The 21591-nt window shown below is 37.0% G+C and overlaps 1 protein-coding gene across 1 annotated transcript in view; it reads left to right on the top strand.

Annotated features, from left to right (window-relative positions):
- ST14 (ST14 transmembrane serine protease matriptase) overlaps positions 1-21591 on the top strand; it is a 72437-nt gene that overhangs the window by 34074 nt on the left and 16772 nt on the right. The window contains exons 2-6 of the mRNA XM_051986671.1: positions 15251-15410; positions 16061-16188; positions 16441-16511; positions 18353-18510; positions 18830-18865. Of these exons, the coding sequence (XP_051842631.1) occupies positions 15251-15410; positions 16061-16188; positions 16441-16511; positions 18353-18510; positions 18830-18865 (553 nt within the window). The remainder of the gene's footprint in view (positions 1-15250; positions 15411-16060; positions 16189-16440; positions 16512-18352; positions 18511-18829; positions 18866-21591) is intronic.

The raw sequence follows: 21591 nt of genomic DNA, 5'->3' as shown, positions 1-21591 counted from the left end.
TCTCTCTGTCTGTCTCTGTTTCTGTCTCTGTCTCTGTCTCTGTATCTGTCTCTGTCTCTGTCTTTCTCTCTCTCTTTTTCTGTCTCTCTCTGTCTCTCTTCTATCTCTCTTTGCCCCCCTCTGTCTCTCTCTCTCTTTGTCTCTCTCTTCCCCCTGTGGCTTTTTCTGTCTCTGTCTCTATCTCTCTCTGTCTCTGTCTTTGTCTCTTTCTCTCTCTCTCTCTCTCTTTTTCTCTTATATCTCTCTTTTTCCCCTCTGTCTCTCTGTCTCTCTCTGTCTCTCTCTTCACCCTTTGTCTCTCTCTCTCTCTCGCTTTGTCTCTCTCTTCCCCCTGTGGCTTTTTCTGTCTCTGTCTCTATCTCTCTCTGTCTCTTGCCTCTTTCTGTGTGTCTCTGTCTCTACTCACCCCTTTCTTCATTTCTTCCATTTCTTCTTTTTTGAATTTTTGGGGGCATCTATGCACAGTAGGATTGTGGGGGATGAAAGGGTGTGAAAATCAGCATAATGTATTGAGAGAAAGGCATTAGCTTTGAAGTCAAGAAGAGCTGGATTCAAATTCTGACTCAGACACTTCCTAGTGAGTGATCACAGATTATTCACTTAACTTTTTGATAACGAGTTTTCTCATCTTCAAAAAGAGGGATCAGACTCAACGATGTCGAAATCTATAATACTATGAATAGTTTAGTTACTTTTTTTGTCACAATTCCAATTGTTTTTTCAGATTACTTATAGAAAGCCCAAGCTCCAATAACAGTGTATTAGTGAGCCAGTCTTCTCAGATAGCCCTTCCAACATCAACTTTCTGTTTTTTGGCCAATTTGTTTTGCCAATTTGTACCTGTGCCAGAGTAGTTTTAATTTGCACTTCTTTTATTAGTAATAACTTGTTTTTTTTTTTTTTTTGCTTTGTTTTGTTTTTTGCAGGTCATTTGGGATTAAATGACTTGTTTAGGATCAACAGCTAGTAACTGTTAAGGATATGATGCTGAATTTGAACTCAGGTTCTCCTGAGGGCTGGTGCTCTATATGCTCTGACATCTCACTATCCCAATAGTGATTTGTTTGGAGTATCTTTTTCTATGATTTGTATTTATTCATAATTGGGGATTGGTTAGCACAGTTACTAGAATACTGAATCAAGAAGCCCTGAGTATGAAGCCTATCTTTGACACTTAGCTGTGTGACTGTGGGCTTCTTTCTGCCTTAGTTTCTTCATTTGTAAAACAGAGCTAATAGTACCTAACACAGGATTGTTATGAGGAGGATCAAATGATATATCTTATCTAAAGTGCTTACAAATTTTAAAGAGCTGTATAAAAAATAGCTATTATTATTATTACTACTCTAATTTATATAAATTCCCTGTTTATCTTTGAAATATCTATAATGATAATATGCATTGATTTTGTTTATGCAAATTCTTTTAAAATTTTGTGTAATTTAAATGACTTATTTTGTCTTTTATGATCATTTCTAACCCTTTTTTTTTTTTTTTTGATACAGAACACTTGACTTAGTCGTAATTATGAAAGGAACCTCCTTCTGTTCTCTATTTTTAAAAATTAAGTGACTTTAAAGAAAAATTCAGGTTGTTTATCCATTGCTGTGTTTTGGTTGATCCACTGTTTTTAATTGCTTCTCATTCTTACTTATCTAGTCTTTTCTACTAAACTGCTTTCCTTTTTTTTATCCAAAATACAAAACAGTACTGATCAGTTTTTATGAATTACAACTTTAGATATATTTTGAGATCTGGTAATGCTATGCTCTTTTTATTCCTACTTTTCCCCCCATTTATTTCCATTGGGGTTCTTAGACCTATTGTTCTCCCAAATGAAGTTTGTTGTTATTTTGTTTAATTCCATAAAGGATCTCATTAGTAGTTTGGTATAGCACTAAGTCTGTGCATTAATTTAGATAATATCATTTGCATCTTATTGACATAGATCAATCATGAGGATTGAATATTTCTGTATTTATCTTTATTTCTGTAGTGTCATTTAATATAGTTTGTGTAATAGTTATATGTCAACAAGCATTTATTATTAATAATTACTATTTGTCAGACACTGTGCCAAGCACTGAGGATACAGATATAAACAAAAAGATAGCTGCTCTCAAAGATCTTATACTCTAATGGGAAAGACAGCACATAAAAGGAAAGCAGGGAGGGAGAGGAGAGAGGTACAGTAAAGGCAACGTGACAGCCTGGATGATGAAGATAATTGGTCTGGGCTTCTCAGAAGGGAGGTTCCAAGAGGAATTTAATATTGGGAGAAGGACACTGCAGAGTTAGAGGGAGCAGGTAGCTAAAACATGGCTGCAGAGTATGAAGAATGAGTGGCTATAAGTACTGTATGTGTCTTGGTGGATCAATATCCAGATATTTTATGTAATTTTTAGTTATTTTTGGTTTCTCTGTTTCACAGATGCCAAGTTTATTTTTTTAAAGCATAGGTCTAACTGTGACCCTCCTTGTTGCCTCCCGAATTAAATATAAGATACTCTGCTTGGCTTTTAAAACCTTTAACTACCTGGCCACAGTCTATCTGTTGGAATGGGTCTTCTTTCTGGTTTTTACACGTAATACTTTATCTCCTATGTAAAGATAGTTAGATGGTGCAATGGATAGACCACTGGACTTGGAGTTAGACACTTACTACCTGTGTGACCTCTGTTTGCCTCAATTTCCTCATCTGTAAAATGGGGATAATGATAGCATCTATCTCATAGTATTGTTGCGAAGATTGAGATAATATTTATAAAATAGCACAGTACCTGGCCCATAGTAGGCATTATATAAACGCAGGATAATTATTATCATCCTGTTTCTGTGACTCTGAACTGCTTATCTTCCATGTTTAGAATTCACTTCTATCTCACATTAACATCTTAGAACTTTTTCCCCTTTTTTTCCATTTTGATCAACTGTCAACCTTCTACATAAAGCCTTTCCTGATTTTTTTCTAACAGCTAGAACCATTCCCTCCAAAAATGACATTATATTTTGTGTCTTTTTTTGTGAGGTCCTAGAAGAGAAGTGATTTTCTTTTTTGTATGTTATCTCTAATCTAGGTGATAACAAGTTCTTGTTTGATTAATTGATGATCATTCCATCTCAGTTGCTTCTCATACTATCAGCCCATACAGTGGTTATATTTGCCTTTCTTTCTTATCTTAATGAATCCTTTAATGAATCTGTTCAACTTTAAGCTGTCCTTTCCCCTTGAGTCCATTTTGCCCTTATCCTATTGCTAATCATGCCTTACCAAATGCCAGACTTGGATGTGCTCTCCTTCCACTGACTTAATTCTTATTTACATGTTGAACAAAGATAGAGAAATTAATGAAACCATGCAGACTAGGTCTACAGCCAGTTTATATTACATAATCTCAACTGGGTTTCCCCATTGCAGCAAAGCAATTGTTTTAAATTTCCCTAATCAATTCATAAACTTACCACATCAGCTATTTAAAAACTTTTCATGTTTTCTCATGTCTCCTATGATACGTCTTTATTTTACTTCTCAGTTGAGGATCTTGCCTCATGCTTCACTGAAAAAAAATGAAGCCATTCACCAAGAACTTCCTCTTTCCCTTTCATATCACTCAGATGTCTTTTCCCAATCTCCTCCTTTGCTCATGTCTCACACAAAGAAATTGCCTTTCTTGCCAAGGACAATAGCCCTCAACATGCACTACTGATTTCCATTCCATCTCATCTTCTCTAGCAGATTGTTCCTCCTTTCATATTCTCTGTCTCTGTCTCTCTGTCTTTCTCTGTGTCTCTCTCTCTTTCCCCTCCTTCCCTCCCTCTTTCTCTCTGTCTCTGTCTCTCTCTCTTCTCACTCTCTCTCATAATCTTCAGTTTCTGCTTCTTTCTACTAGCTGGTTCTTACACCTACTGGCTACTTCTTATAAACACACTTAAGCCCCCTTTATTCTTAAAAAATTCTCACTTGATCTATTCATCTCCACTAGCTATCATCTTCTATCTTTCTTCCCTTTTGATTCTCTAACCTCCTTGAGAAAACTGTCTAGAATTAGTGTTTTAACTTCCCTTCACTCACTCATTTCTCATCAGCCTGATTTTCAATCTCATCACTTAACTGAAACTGCTTTCTCCAAAATTATGGATGATTTCTTATTTGTCAAATATTATGACCTCTTCTCATTTTTCATCCTTCTGAACTTTTTTGTAGCCTTTGACACATTCACCTTCTTCTTCTGGATACTCTGTCCTTTATTTTCATGAGAATTTTTATATTTGGTTCTTCTATCTTCAGACCGTCTCTATCTCCTTTCTGGATTTTCACCCAGATTGTGCTATTAATGGTGGATATCTCCCATCCTGGGCCCTTTTTTCTTTTTTCTATGTCCTATTTTAGCAGAGGTAAATGGGTGTATAAGAGGGTTTGTTGAGATTTATAACTTTCCTTTGGTTAAGGAGACACAAATGGACAAAGAATTCAATATGTTGTCATCCTCATCCAATTTCCTAGAAGTGGACAAAACAGCAATAAAGTGACCAGAAAGTTACGGATTTATCAAATAAAATCAATACATATTTATTAAATGACAGACACTATTCTAAGGCTGGAGATAAAAAGCACAAAGAATGAAATGATCCCTACTTAAACCATGCCATCATAAAACAATAACTATTTATTAAACACCTACTATGTGTCAGGCACTGTGCTAAGTATTGGAAATGTGAAAAAGAAGCAAAGACAGTGCTTCCTTTAAGGAGATTATATTTTAATGGAGGAAAAAAACAAGTACATACGAAAATATATACAGAATAAGTGTAAAGTGTGTGTGTATGTGTGTGTCTGTATATAAAACAAGTACATAGAAAAATATATACAGAATAAGTATAAAGTTTATATATATCTGTATAAATACAAATACTAAATACAGTACAGTCCCTTTGTTCCTTTAGAATGTAGCTTATCCTTATTCCTCAAGCTTTTCTGATCCTCTTCCATCTGATAGGGGTTTCTCCCTCAACAGTGTATATGTATATGTGTGTGTGTGTGTATATATATATATATATGTGTGTGTGTGTGTGTGTGTGTGTGTGTGTGTGTATAAACATTGTAGACTGTATATAGTTGTATATATATTTGTAATGCCAAATAGCATATTAGCCATTGTGAATTTTGTTTGTTTTTTTAATATTTATATCCCTAGCTCCTTGACAACTAAGTAATAGCTGGTTAATTGATTGATTGATTGTTTTACATTGTTTTGTTGATAAATCTAGCCTGACTATGACCCACTTTAGGGTTTTGTTAGCAAAGATACTTGAGTGATTTGTCACTTCCTTCTCCAGTTCATTCTGTAGATGAGGAAATAGACCCAAAAGAGTTAAGTGACTTGCCCAGAGTCACACAATTAGTATGTGCCTGAGGTTGGATTTGAGCTCAGAAAGATATATTCCTGACTCCAGAATTGGCACTCTGTGCACTATGGTACTACCCAGCTGCCCCTAGTTGTTCCACATTCCCTTTCCTCAACTTTCTGATCATTTCCTTCAACTATAGCTATTCTCATCTAATTTGGAAGTTGGATGGCAATGGTAATGTACTGACTTTTCTGCTCATCTGCTTCTCTTTTACTGGTGGAGAATCTTAGACAGACTTGTAAAGAGTCTTCTTAGAGACTCCCTAGCCCCCAGTATTCTTCTGAGTGTTATTTTTGTTTATTTGTGGCAGGTAAATCCTTTCTGTCTATGTGTATATGGGCATATGAGCATGAGTGCAGTATCTCTCCTCTCAGCTTTTGGTAGTGGGTGGAATTGTTCCAAATGAACTATGGAGCAGAATTAAATGAGAAGTACCCAGTCTGTCCCTTCCTCCAGAGGGGCTGTGTGGAGATGGAATGAGTGATGTGCTAAAAAGAGCCGAGTTTGCTTTCTTATCAATAAAAGGAGGAGGTAGAATCTGTAAAGGCCTCTCTGGCTTGTTTCAAGTTAAATTTTAAAAGGGGCTTATGTTGTAGAGGGAGGCAATTTAGTTATTAATTAAACAGATCTTCACAGTCCAGTGCAGATGTAGAAATCAAGTAAATGTACTTTGAAGTCTTGAGCTCAGGCATCAGAGCAGAGAAGCAGTGTCCTAAATCTGAGGGGTTTACAGAGTTCTGTGATGGGGAAAGAGGGAGGGTGATATCTGAAAAATAGCTTTGCTTCCTAGAATCCCAGCCTTTCTCTTGGAGCCTGTTGGGGGAATATGTTTTTCTCCGCTGTGTGCTGTACTATATATATATTTTTTTTATTTAATTTTTTATTTAATAATTACATTATATTGACACTCGTTTCTGTTCCGATTTTTTTCCCCCTCCCTACCTCCACCCCCTCCCCTAGATGGCAAGCAGTCCTTTATATGTTGGATATGTTGCAGTATATCCTAGGTACAATATATGTTTGCAGAACCGAACAGTTCTCTTGTTGCGTAGGGAGAATTGGATTCAGAAGGTATAAATAATCCGGATGTGTGCTGTACTATAAAGAGCACCAAATGAATATCTTGATTTTAGTACTAGCCACACAACTTTATTTTTAAAAAGTTTTTCAATAGTATTTTATTTTTCCCAAATACATGTAAATGTTATTTTCAACATTCATTTTTGTAAGACTTTGTGTTCTAAATTTTTTCTACCCACCTGCCTTACCTCCCTTCTCCCCAAGCAAGTAATCTGATGTAGGTTAAATATGTACAATTCTTTTAAACAAATTTCCATATTTGTCATGTTATGCAAGAAAAATCAGAACAAAAGGGAAAAAGAAAAACATGAGAAAGAAAACAAAAAAAGGTGAAGATGCTATGCTCTAATTTACATCCATTCGCCATAATTCTCTCTCAAATGGGGATGATATCCCAAGTTTATTGGAATTGCCTTGAATCACAACATTGTTGAGAAAGCTCAAGTCCATCACAGTTGATCATCCCATAATCTTGTTCCTGTGTGCAACGTTTTCTTGGGTCTGATCACTTCGTTCAGCATCAGTTCATGCAGGTCTTTCCAGGCTTTTCTGAAATCAGCCTGCTCATCATTACTTATAAAACAATAATATTCCCAGGATGAATACAGAGAGGACTGGCGAGACTTACATGAACTGATGCTGAGTGAAATGAGCAGAACCAGGAGATCATTATATACCTCAACAATGATACTGTTTGAGGATGTATTCTGATGGAAGTGGACCTCTTCGATAAAGAAAGCCTTAATTGATCAAAGATGGACAGAAGCAGCTACACCCAGAGAAAGAACACTGGAAATGAATATAAACTGCTTGCATTTATATTTTTCCTCCCGGGTTATTTATACCTTCTGAATCCAATTCTCCCTGTGCAACAAGAGAGCTGTTTGGTTCTGCACACATATATTGTATCTAGGATATACTGCAACCCATTCAACATGTAAAGGACTCTTGCCATCTCGGGGAAGGGGTGGAGGGAGAGAGGGGTAAAATCAGAACAGAAATGAATGCAAGGGATAATGCTGTAAAAATTACCCTGGCATGCATTCTATCAATAAAAAATTATTTTAAAAAACCCCCCAATAATATTCCATAACATTCATATACCATAACTTATTCAGCCATTCTCCAACTCAATTTCCAGTTCCTTGGTATTATAAAAAAGGCTGCTAGAAACATTTTCACATATGTGGGTCCATTCCCCCATATCCTTGGGATACAAACCAGTAGTGACACTACTGGATCAAAGGGTATGCATAACAAATTTACTTTCTGAGCAAGACAAATTACTGGGTAAATTATTCCTTGAGCCTCATTTTTTCTGTCTGTAAAAATGATGATAATGATCTTCAAATTGAGAAGCATTTGTTAAGGGCTTGCCTGTGTAAGATACTGATGGCACTTGATGCTGGGGGACCACAAAAATCCAGTTAACCTTTGAGAAGCTTAGATGTGCTGCCAAACACATAGGATATCAAATGAGATGGAATAGATGGAAAAATGCTCTATACATATTAGGTCTTTTTGGTAGTAGTAGTTATAGTAGTCATTGTTATGTAGTAGTAGTAGTAGTAGTAATAGTAATCATAATGGTAGCAGAAGTAGTAGTAGTAGCAATAGAAGTAGTAATAGCAGTAGTAGTAGTAGTAGCAGTAGTAATAGTAGCAGTAGTTACAGTAATCATTGTCATGTAGTAGTAGTAATGGTAGTAGTAATAGTAGTAGTAATAATAGCAGTAGTAGAAGTAGTAATAATAGTAGTAGTTATAGTAATCATTGTCATGTAGTAGTAGTAGGAATAATAGCAGTAGTAGAAGTAGTAATAGTAGTAATAGTAGTAGTAGTAGCTATAGTAATCATTGTCATGTAGTAATAGTAGTAGTAGTAGTAATAGAAGTATTAGAAGTAGTAAATAGTAGCAGTGGTAGAAGTAGTAATAGTAGTAGTAATTATTGTTGTGGTAGCAGTATAATTTCTGATACACCATCACCCCATCTAGGTCATACTGCCCTAGTGAGAAGCTGAATATTTATCTAATATTCAGTGAGATAAGACATTATTTTTGCATTTTCCCATGGATTTGAGGGTGTGCAATATCCAGGACCACTAGAATTTGATCCAGTATCTGGTACTCCTGTCTGGGGGATTTGCCCAGACTGCTTTGTCTAGACTACCTGGCGAGACGTGCCAAGTCTGGCCACAAGGTACCTAGCCCTGGTTGTGCCTAAGACATGTAAAGTCTTCAGAGTCTTCTTAGGGCACGGGAGGCAGGGAAGAGCCTGGTATAAGGTAGAGGAACATGGATTTAGGAACTGGAGACTAGAAGGAATCAAGCTTATTAAATCCTCTCTGATAGAGTCAAAAATGAGTCCCTAAGGAAAGTGACTGCTCATGATAGTAAGTGACAGAACCAGGACACAAAACCTAAGTCTCTGATTTCTTCTGATTCTGGCAAGTCTGTCCACCTCACAGGGTTGTTGTGGGCATCAAATGAGATAATATTGTAATGTGCCTAACAGTGCCTGGCCACATAAAGGCACTTATTAAATGCTCCCTTTTCTCCTCTCCAATACAAAATTCTTTCCATTGATTTTCCTTGTAACACATGTGACAATTTGAACATTTTTCAGGCTTCCTGACCTTGGCTTTTGTCTGCATTTGTTCTTGCATTCCAGTTCTGTTTGATTATGCCTTTGCAAGGGTCTGGAGTAGATGCCCACAGTCAATGTTTTTTACATTTTTATATTTTACTACTTCTTAGCATTCTTTCAGATGGGAGCCTGTGGTTATGGATGGCTTGCAAAGAGCTCTGTACTACGTCCCAAGCTAAATTTTATTGGGACAGTGGGGGTTAAAATCAACGGAGGTTGTTCCTAAAGGGAATAATCAGAACAGCCAATCTGTTGCCATAAAACCTTTTTTCTCTTGGCTTGTTAAATGTTGGCTGGGATTCACTTCTCCCTACATGGTTCACCTACAGTGTAAATAGGAGCTGAGAACTTGAATTTCTGAGGGTGAGAAAATTTGTTTCTGAGGATGATACATTTTGTTCTTTTTCTTCTCAGCAGATGGGGACAAAGATGAGAGAAAATTGTCAACTTCAGGGACAAATCTCTTTCTTACTTCTCTTTGTCTAAATGAGTATTCAGATTCATTTTAACAAATATTTATGCATCAGGCATTGTGCTAAGGTGCAGGGGACCACAAAGACAAAAATAAATCACCTCTAATATCAAAGAATTACATTTTTTTCTGGTGCATGACAGGAGACATAGGACAATCCCTATAAGGATCTGATAAAGAATATATATATATAATATACACACATATGTATATGCAGATAGATATATAGATAAGTACAATATAATTTTAAGTAATTTCAAAAGGGAGAAAATCTTAATGCATAGAGCAATCAGCAAAAGTCCTGAGTGGGTGCATCACCCAAGCTGTGCTTTGATGAAGTTACAGATTCTGAGCTCAAGAAAAGGTGTTAATTGTGTTCCAGACATTGGGAATCTGCAGTTAGGATATGAAATTTCATGTGTGGAACTTAGCAAATAGACTATTTTGGCTGTAAAGGAGGATGTGTAAATGGAAGTAATATGAAATTAAATTGCAGAGGTAAGTGGGAACTAGATTGTGAAGGTTTTGTATTTTGCATTCTATCCTATATGAATAGGAATGCATTGGAAATTTTTGAGTTAGGGACTGACATGGTTTAAACATGTTTAGAAAATACCCTTTGTTTTCTTCTCCCCTTCCCCTCATAGAGAATATGTTATTTTTTGCATGTTAAAACAATTTTAAAACTTTTTATATAAAATTTTGAGTTCCAAATTTTCTCCCTTTTTCTTTCCCCTTTCCTTAAGATGATAAGCAATTTTATATAGGTTATATTTGTGTAATAGTGCAAAATATATATTCATATTAATCATTTTATGAAAAAAGAAACAGAACAAAAGGAAAAAATACAAAAAATGAAGTGAAAATAATATGTTTTGATCTGTATTCAGACTCTATCAGTTTTTTCTCTAGATGTGGATAGCATTTTCCTTTTTTTTTTTTTAATAACTTTTTATTGACAGAACCCATGCCAGGGTAATTTTTTACAGCATTATCCCTTGCACTCTCTTCTGTTCCGATTTTTCCCCTCCCTTCCTCCACCCCCGTCCCAGATGGCAAGCAGTTGTTTACATGTTGAATAGGTTACAGTATATCCTAGATACAATATATGTGTGCAGAACCGAACAGTTCTCTTGTTGCACAGGGAGAATTGGATTCAGAAGGTATAAATAACCCGGGAAGAAAAACAAAAATGCAGGCAGTTTATATTCATTTCCCACTGTTCTTTCTTTGGGTGTAGCTGCTTCTGTCCATGCATGCATTTTCCATCATGAGTCTTTTGAACTTGTCTTAGAAAACTTTACTGCTGAGAACTAAGTCTATCACAGTTGATCATTGCACAATGTTGCTGATATTGTGTATTGTGTTTTCCTGAGAGAACAACAATTTTGAACCTGTATGGAGGATGGATTGGAGAGGGTAGAGACTGGTAGCAAGAAGATGAATCAGGAAGCTGTTGTAGTCTATCAGAAAGCCAACAATCACTTATTAAGCACTTACTATGTGGCCATAACACTGAACTAAATTCATGAATACAAAAAAAGGGTCAAAAAACATGGATGATGACTTCAAGGAATTTCTAATGGGGAAGGCATGATACAAGTAATTATGTATATATAAAATTTGTACAGTATAATTGATTTGGTAATATGTAACATATAATAAATAAAAGAAGATAATTTCAGATGGTGACACTAGAGCAGGTTGTAGAGAATGAGAAAGGAATCTTTCAGAAAATGGAATTTGAGTTCATTCTTAAAAGAAGTCAGGAGGTAGAAGTGGGAGGGAAAATATCTGTAGGCATGGAGGACAACCAGTTAAATTTATTGAATAGAGACGAGTGACATGGTCAGAATAGGAAATTGCTTTGGCAATTGAGTAGAATGGAGAAGAGATTTGAGATAGGGAAGTCAATCAGGTGACTATTCCAATAGTCTAGGTAAGGATGAGGGATGTGTAAGTGGAGAGAAGGGAGTATGAACTAGAGATAATGTGCAGGTAGAAATAACAGAACTTGTCAACAGATGGGATTTGTGAGATGAGTCTGAGTGAGAAGTTGAGGATGACATCAAGGTTGTGAGCTTAGGTGATTAGGAAGATGATGATACCTTTGACACTAATAGGGAAATTTGGAGAGTAAGGATTTAAAAAAAAATTATAACTTTTTATTGATAGAACCCATGCCTGGGTAATTTTTTATAACATTATCCCTTGCATTCACTTCTGTTACGATTTTTCCCCTCCCTCCCTCCATCCCTTCCCCTAGATGGCAAGCAGTCCTATACATGTTAAATAGGTTACAGTATATCCTAGATACAATATATGTGTGCAGAACCGAACAGTTCCCAGTTGCACAAGGAAAATTGGATTCAGAAGGTATAAATAACCCAGGAAGAAAAATAAAAATGCAAGCAGTTTATATACATGTTCCAGTGTTCTTTCTTTGGGTGTAGCTGCTTCTGTCCATCATTGATCAATTGAAACTTAGTTAGATCTTCTCTTGGTCGAAAAAATCCACTTCCATCAGAATACATCCTCACACAGTATCGTTGTTGCCGTGTATAATGATCTCCTGGTTCTGCTCATTTCACTTAGCATCAGTTTATGTAAGTAAGGATTTGAAAGGAAAAATGAGTTCTGTTTTGGACATTTTGAGTTTGAGATATCTACCAGACATTGAATTCTATAAGTCCAAAAGGCAGGTGGTGATGTGAGAGTTCAGGAGAGAATCTCAAATAAAGTAGAGAATACAGAGAAGCTGATAGATGTCAGAGATGGGGTAGAACTAGAATCAATAGCGACTGATGGGATAGTTGGGAAGAAGGAAAAGTCAAGTGGAAACCTGGAGGACTGGAAGGATAGAGGTATCCTGAGCAGAAATTGGGAAGTTTAGAGAGAGTTTGGAGGAAAATATAATGAGTTCTACTTTGGACATGCTGATTTTGATTACAGTACATGCAAGTGGAGATGTCTAACATCTACTTCTCTTGTTGCTGAACATTTTTGCATTCTGGCTTCCTGCTGAAATTGCCCTCTCCAAAGTTACCAGTGATTTCTTAATTGCTACATATGTTTTCTCAGACCTAATCCTTCTTAACCCATTAATTAGTTGCATTTCAGAGTATTAATCACCTTCCTCTGGTATCCTTCCTCTCTCTGTTAACTTTTCTTATTCTCTCACCAGTTGTATTGCACCTACTCAGTCTCTTTTCTTTATCCTCATCACACCCTTCTTTAACTGTGGGTATTCTCCAAAGTTCTGACTTAGGCCCTATTTTTCCTTTACATTTTCTTTCTTGGAAAACTTTCTGCTTCTCGTGGAGCTGCTGCCATCCAGTCATTTGCATATCATCTCTCTGTGAATGACTCCCAGGTCTGTATTTATTTCCCCATTCTTTCCTTTGAGTTTCAGTAAGACATCACTAATGTTTGTACATTTCAAACTGAATGTCCCAAAGACATTTTAAATCAATATGTTTACAATGGAGTTTTCTCCCTAAACCCTTCTGTCTACCAAAACATCCTACTGATGGGTAGGTGTGCAATGGCTAAAGGACTGGGCCTGGACTCAGAAAAATCTAAGTTCAAATCTGTCTTTTTGATGCTTATTAACTGAGCAGATTACTTAACTCTGTCTCGGTTTCCTCATCTGTGCAATGAGCTTGGAGAAGTAAATAGCAAATCTCACCAATATCTTTGCCAAGAAAAACCCCAAAGAGGTCACAAAGAGACGTGGCTGAAAAATAACTAAACAATATTATTATAATTTCTTTCTAAGACACTATAATTTTTCATTCTTTCAGGTTTTCATAATTTTGGCATTATCCTAGATTCCTTGTTTTCCCTCATCCTGCATCTGCGATCAATTACCAAATTTTGATTGTTTTGACCTTCACATATCTCAAATATGACTCCTTTCTATTCAAACAAGTTCCACCTTTGTTCAGGAGCTCATTGAACCTCTAGCCCAGAATATTGATTGCAACAGCCTCCTAATTGGTTTTCCTATTTCAAATCTTGCACCACTCAAGTCCATTCCATATGCTGCTGCCAAAGTAATTTTCTTTAAGTGCGAGCTGATTGTCTGCCCTCTTTACTTATTCAACTCTAATGGTTTTTTGTTGTCTATAGAAGAAAAAATAAACTCCCCTATTTAGTTTCTAAGTTTCTAATAACCTGGTCCCAAACTATCTCTCCATCCTCATTGGGTAAACATGCCTCATTGTAAACAAGGCAAACTATGATTTTCTCATATAATATTCTCTTTCTATGCCTTTGCAAGAACTGTTCCCTATGACTGAAATTTCATTCTTACTCTATTCTTTTCAGAGTACTTCTCTTCTTTTAAGAAGGTAGTGAAACACCATATTCTCACCCTTCCATGCCTAACAGCCTTTAATATCTTCTCTCTGTCTCCTCCTTAACAACTTTGTATACATTTTTTAGCTTTATATTTTTACTATAAGTATTTTTCTATTCACTTGTCTTTTCTATTAGAACAAAAGCTCCTTCTGAGTAGGAATTGTTTCAGTCTTTGTACTTATTACTCCCCAATAACTAGCACTGTGTCTGGCACAGAGGCACTAAATAAATATTTGTTGATTGAAAGTAGGGGTGAGAATTCAGAAGAGAGATCAGCATTAGTTATAGCAGTTTGAGAATCATCTGTTTAAAGATGGCAGCTGTACCCACGGGAATTGAGGAGATCCCTGAAAGAGGAGAGCTATATAGAAAATAGGGATTCAGAGCAGAGTCCAGGAGATGCTCAGGGGATGGGACACAAATCAGAAGGAATGGTTGGGCAGGGGGAGAACCAACAGACTAATGTCCCAAGACCAGTGGAGGTCAAACCAGGGGATTGGTCAGCTATGTCACAGGGATCAGAAGGGTCATGACTGATAAAGACTGAGGGGAAAAATTTTTGATTTAGCAGTTAAGAGGTTAAGAGAGCAGTTTTCATTTAGTGCTGACCATGACTTGTGGCCTTTTCTCAGCCTTCATCCTTCTTGATCTCTTCAGCTTTGTACACTTCTGATCATCCTCTTCTCCTTGAAGCTTTCTGTTTAGGTTTTTGTAAGATTATCTCTCCTGCTTCTTTTCTTACCTGTCTGAATTGGGCTTTAGTTCTATTGCTAGATCCAGTCCCACCCACTAATTATGGATGTAATCTGAGGCTCTGTCCTTGACCTCATTGTAAAGTCCTTGAAAGCAAGGACTCTTATCTGGCACATTGTGTCCTTTCAGTCACACTTAATTCTTCATGACCCCATTTGGGGCTTTCTTGACAAAAATGGTTTGTAATTTCCTTCTCCAGCTCATTGTATGATGGGGAAACTGAGGCATACAGGGTTAAGTGACTTGCCTGGTCACATAGCTAGTAAGTGCTTGAGACTGGATTTGAACTCAGGAAGATGGGTCCTCCTAACTTCAGGATATACACTCTATCCACTGTGCCATCTAACTGGCTAGAGTCAGAGGAGCTGGATTCAAATTTTGATGCTGCCACTTATTTCTTGGATAAACTCCCTTTACCCTTCTGGGTCCCAGTTTTGTTATTTGTTAATTTGATGGCCTTGATTTAAAAGATCTTAAATCTTTCAGATTTAAACAGTTGATTCTAAAGTTTTCTTCCTGTCTCCTAGAATATAAATGGCTTTGAAGAAGGGGTGGAATTCTTGCCAGCTAACAATTCAAGGAAGGTGGAAAAAAGAGGACCAAAGCGCTGGATCGTGCTGCTTGCATTGTTGATCTTCTTAATCCTTCTTTCCCTTATGATTGGAATTCTGGTGTGGCATTTTAACTGTGAGTATGAGAAAAAGTGCCATTTATATACTAATAGGTAGGAGAGGTCTCTGGGTGGGGTGAATTGAAAGCCTGAATGGTGATCTGAAGGAAGGATAATGATTGAGATTGAATGGATTACAATTATTTGCATTCTAAAACAGCAATCTCAAACTCAAATAAAGGAGACGCAACTAATTTAAAAGGATCCTTGTGGGTTGTATGTTGACTTAGAAAACCACACATTAAAATTATCTATGTTTAATTGTATTTCCATTTATTTTATTCAAAATTTCCCAAATACATTTTAATTTGGTTTGAGCTTCATTTGGGAATCATGTTTGACACCCCTGGTTGAGGACTCTGCCCTTCTTCATGGATTTTTCTGGACTCTGTAGTCTTAAGTTGAGAGACCCCAGAGAGCTGTTTTGTAATAGGATACAGGATGTGGGCAGAGAAATAGGTGTATTATTTTGCTGCATCTTCTGGCATTGCTTCAGTGGAGGCAGATGGCCTAGGTTTTAGAGCTAAAACTGGAAAGGACTTTAGAATCCATCTTTATTTTATAATGATGTTGGGATATTGACAGAGAGACAGTCTATGACAGTGTCTGGTGGAAAGTGGGCACAGCCCTCATCTTCTCATTTGTTTTACTTTTTGGTTTCTTATAGATCAGAATGTACGAGTGCAGAAGATCTTCAATGGCTACCTGAGGATTACAAATGAGAACTTTATAGATGCCTATGAGAATTCCAACTCCACAGAATTTGCACAGCTGGCTAGCAAGGTTAAGGAAGCGGTAAGCTTTCTTGTAATAAAGTTCTCCAAGCAAGAAAGCATAGCTGCTTTCTGCTCTATTTCCACTTCAATTAATAACACTGGGGTTGAGGATTGGTCTGTCAAAGAACACTTGAGTGGGAAGGTTTCTCAGACTAGAAAGGTTCTTGGGTTTGGTGGGTATGAAATGCAGGACAAGTGCAAGCCAGTTGATAGGATATATTGTGATCTTCTCTTCTTCAATTTTCTATGCCCATCTTGTGCTCCTTGGCAGCTAAAGGTTTTATACAATGGAATCTCAGCCCTTGGACCCTTCTACAAGGAATCTGGAGTAACGGCCTTCAGGTAAGGTAGTGGGATTAGAGGCTAGATAAGATATGGGGCAAGAGGATTAAATGGAAAAAAGCAAAGAACTTTTTTACTTGGGCGTGACCTAGCGCCTTTTGGAAATGGATTGGGATATTGGGAGTTATCTGGAATTCCAGTTTAGGTGACCTGAGGAATATCAGCAGTATAGGTTTTATGGGAGACACTATGGGTCATTGTGAACCTGAATTAGCCCTAGGCTGGGCTCTGGTATGAGCCAGTATCAGATGGCTAGACATTGAGGAACAGGGAAGTAATCTTCCACATGGAAACAAAAGGTATAGTGGAAAGAGTTCCAGATTTGGATTTAGAAGACCAGAGTTCAGTTTTGATCTCTGACCTTTTTCAGTCATGTCATTATGAGAGTCATCGTGACTCTCTTAGAGAGTGTTTTATGAAGATTATTGAAATGCAAACACTTTTAAAAAATTTAGTAGTATTTTATTTTTCTAAATATATGCAAAGATAGTTTTTAACATTCACCTTTGTAAAAGCTTTTGTTCTAAATTTTTCTCCCTTCCTCTCCCCACCCCAACCCTCAAGATAGCGGGCAAGCTGATATAAGTTAAACATGTGTAATTCTTCTAAACATATTTCCATATTTGTTGTGCTATGCAAAAAAAAAATCAAATCAAAAGAAAAAAAAAAAAACATGAGAAAGAAAAAACAAGCAAGCAAATAAACAAACAACAACAAAAGTGAAAATACTATGTTGTGATCCACATTCAGTCCCCATAGTTCTCTCTCTGGATGCGATGACTCTGTCACAAGTCTATTAGAATTGCCTCAAATCCCCTCATTATTGAAAAAAGCCACATCCATCTCAGTTGATCTTCACATAATCTTGTCACAAAAAAGAAGTGGTTCTGCTCACTTCAATTAGTATCAGTTCATGCAGGTTTTTCCAGGCTTTTCTGAAAGCCTTGCTCATTAAAGAAAATACTTAGTAAGCTTAAAAACTCTACGTGAATGCAAGTGGCTGTTATTATTTAATAAAGACTAACAAGAACCTAGAATATTAATAGTAATAATAATAATAGCTGACATTTACTTAGCACCATAAATTTTTTTTTTTTTTTTTTGCTGAAGCAACTCGGGTTAAGTGACTTCCCCAGGGTCACACAGCCAGGAAGTGTTAAGTGTCTGAGGCCACATTTGAACTCAGGTCCTCCTGACTTCAGGGCTGGTGCTCTATCCACTGCACTACCTAGCTGCCCCTACCCTATAAGATTTGCAAAGTGCTATACAAATGTTATCTCATTTGATCTTCACAACAATCCTATGAGGTGGGTACTCCTGTTACCCCCATTTTACTGGTAAGAAAACTGAGGCTGAGAGAAATTAAGTAAAATGTCCATGGTCTCTTACCTAGTCAGTGTTTGAGGCACAATTCAAACTCAGGTACGGGTCTATGTCTGAAGTTCTATCTACTGCTACTCTTTCTTGGGGGCATAAACACTTTTCCCATCTAGAGAGTTGGGAAGAAAAAATAGGAAGTTCTAACTCGGGCCATGAATCTCTAGTTTGTGTGGGTCCAGAGCTCATGTTTGTAAGGAAGGACCTTACCTCCCCTCCCTGCAGATACAGACCTAAATTCTAGTGACTTCCCTCTGTTAATTACCTCCAATTTGTCCTGTATACATCTTGCTGGTACATAGTGGTTCACATGCCATCTCCCCCACCAGACAGTGAGTTCCTTGAGAACAAAGACCGTCCTTGCTTTTCTTTGTGTCCTCAGTGCTTAGCCCAGTGCCTGGCAGAGAGTAGGTGTTTAATCGATTGATTGACAAACCTGATTCCATATCCTTCTTTCTTTTCAGTGAGGGCAGTGTCATTGCCTACTACTGGTCAGAATTCAGTGTCCCCCAGTATAAGGCAGAGGAGGTTGAGCGAGCCATATCAGAAGAATATGTCGTGTCCCTGCCTCCCAGGTCCCGATCTCTGCAGTCCTTCAATATGGCTTCCATTGTGGCTTTCCGTAAGTTCTGGGCTTAGAGGTGAAGGGATGAGCCGGAATGAGTTGGAGCCAAGAAGAGGGAAAGAAGAGCTAGGAGGAGGGATGGGGGAAAATGAGGGCTGAGTCACAGTCTGGCAGGCTTGGAGCTGTCCTTCAAGGATCCCTCAGTAGGATCTTTTTCTTTTTTAAAAAATAGAATAGACAGATCCATCAGTCTTGCATTGGGGATCAGAGTTCTTGGCTTATTGATAGAGCTCCTCCCTTTGGGGTAATAAGGAAGCAGGAGAGAAGGAAATACACAAACCTCATAAATAGTCTGTACTTTCTCTTCCTTTTTTAGCCACTGATGCCAGAACACTACAAACAACACGAGACAGTAAGTAATATTTCCTGGAATGCTTTCCGTCTTCTTCCCCACCTCCTTATTTCCCAGATGCCTTCAGGTCTCAACTAAAATCTCCCCTTCTACAAGAAGTCTTTCCTCAATCCTCCTTAATGCTAGTGCCTTCCCTCTGTTGATTATTTTCATCTTATCCTGTATTTAGCTTATTTGTACATAGTTGTTTCCCTGTTGTCCCCTATTAGATAGTGTGAGCTCCTTGAGAGCAGACATCCTTTTTGTCTATTTTTGTATCTCCAGATAGCACAGAGTAGATGCTGAATAAATGTTTTTCACTTCTGGATTGTATTTACTATTTGGAAATCTTTGCTTCTATCAGTTTTTTTTAAAATGCAAAACATTTTCACTAAAGCCATGCTGCAAAAGAAAGCAGAGAGCTCTCATCTTAATTTAAATAAAAAAAAAAACTATCCAAAAAAAAAAAAAAAAAAGAGGGGGGAGAGAGAGAGAGAGAGAAAAGAGAAGGGAGAGAGGCTGCTTTAATTTGCATTCAAATACAATCAGCCTCCCCTCTGAGGGCAGACAGGAAACCCCCCATCCATTCCTTCTATCAATTTTATTAAAATCTACCTCTGCATATTATACCTGTTGTTTTTGTTAAATTTTTCTTTCATGCAATACCCATTCACATACTTCATGATAGCTACCATATATATCTCACTTCTCTTTCAGACTGAACATTTCTAACTTCTAGTTATTCTTCCTTTAAAAAAAAATAATAGCTTTTTATTTTTCTAAAAACATGTAAAGATAGTTTTTAACATTCACTTTCACAAAACCTTGTGTTCCATTTTTTTTCTCCCACACTCCCCTAGATAGCAAACAGTCCACTACAGGTTAAATATGTGCACTTCTTCTAAACATATTTCCATATTCATTATGCTGTGTGAGAAAAATCAGATCAAAAGGGGGATGAGAGAAAAAAACACACAATCAAACAACTAGTTATTCTTCTGTGGCATGGTCTTTAGTTCTCACTCCACCCTAGTCACACTTGTCTAGACTTGCTCTTGTTGTGTCCATATACTTCCTAAAATGTGGTGCCAAGAAGCAGACCCACAACTTCAGATGTGGTCTGGCCAAGGTGCACAGAATAGCTATGAGGATCATTTATTTCTAGATGGTATATTTTGATGTTTGCAACCTAAGATTGCGTCAGTTTTATTTGGGTTACTTTGTGATTCATAGTGAGCTTGCAATTCAGAAACTTCATAAAACTTTTCCAGTCATATTTCCTCATCTTGTACAGTTGATTGAACTCAAGTGTAGGTCTTGGTGATTATTAAATTTCATCATATTTTATTTGGCTATTCTAGCCTATCATTTTGGATTTCAGTTCTTTTATTCATCATGTAATGGTCCTTTCTACCTTTGTGTCATCTATCAATTTGATAATTCTCTGTTTTTATACAAGGCTCTGATAAAAATCTTAAGAAAGACAGCATCTAAGAGAGATCCTTGTAGGATTTTGTGGGACATCTTTACTTCCCTCCTCACTCCTAAGTAATATAGATTCATTAATAACTAATCTATAGGCATATTCATTTAACCAGTTCTGAATTTATGTAACTTATACCAACATCTAGCACACATCTTTCCATCTTGTCCGCAAAATCAACAAGAGAGATTTTCTTAAATTATTTTCTAAAACACCAGTGAGTTATATTTAGGACTTCCCACTGACCTACTAGTCTACAAACGCCATCAAAAAAGAAAATTAGTTTGGCACAATCTGTTCTTGATGCAGTTATATTGGTACTTTGTGATCATTGCTTCCATTTTTCAGTACTCATATTCCATCTCTCTCTCTTTTTTAAATTATACTATTTTATTTTTCCAAATCCATGTAAAGATAGTTTTCAATTTTTTTTTTTCTGAGAAGTTGAGGTTAAGTTCTTCAGGGTCACATACTAGGAAGTATTAAGTATTTGAGGTCTGATTTGAACTCAGGTTCTCCTGACTTTAGGACTGGTGCTCTATCCACTCTATCCAACATTCATTTTTGTAAGAATTTGTGTTCCAAATTTTTCCCCTCATCTCCTTTCTCTCCAAGACAGTAAGCTATCTGATATAGGTTTAAGATGTGCAATCCTTTTAAGTACATTTCCATATTTGTTATGTGTTTAAAAAAAATCAAACCAAAAGGGAAAAAAACTACAAGAAAGCAAAAAAAGAGGGGAGAAAATGCTATGCTTTCATCCACCTGATACAGTCTTCACAGTTCTCTCTCTGAATGCGGGTGGCACTCTCCATCACAAATCTACTGAGATTGTCTTGAATCAGAAGAGCCAAAGCCATCACAGTTGATCATCACAATCTTCTTGTTACTGTAAATTGTTCTCTTGTTTCTGCTCAGCATCAGTTCATATGTCTTTCCAAGCTTTTCTGAAATCAGCCCGCTCATCATTTCTTATAGAACAATAATATTCCATAACATTCATGTAACATAACTTATTCAAGCATTCCCCAGCTGATGGGCTCAATTTCCAGTTCCTTGTCACTACAAAAAGAGCTGCTACAAACATTTTTATACATGTAGGTCCTTTCCCCTTTTTTATGATCTTTTTGGGATAGTGATCTAGTAAAGATGCCTGTGAATCAAACGGTCTGCACAGTTTGATAGCCCTTTGTGCATAGTTCCAAATTGTTCTCCTGCATGGTTGGATCAATTCACAATTCTACCAATAATGCATTAGTGTCCC

This window comes from Antechinus flavipes, chromosome 3 (genome assembly GCF_016432865.1).
Source record: "Antechinus flavipes isolate AdamAnt ecotype Samford, QLD, Australia chromosome 3, AdamAnt_v2, whole genome shotgun sequence".
NCBI lineage: Eukaryota > Metazoa > Chordata > Mammalia > Dasyuromorphia > Dasyuridae > Antechinus > Antechinus flavipes.
Note: the sequence above shows the minus strand (reverse complement) of the source record. Positions and strands in the feature narration are given on the sequence as shown.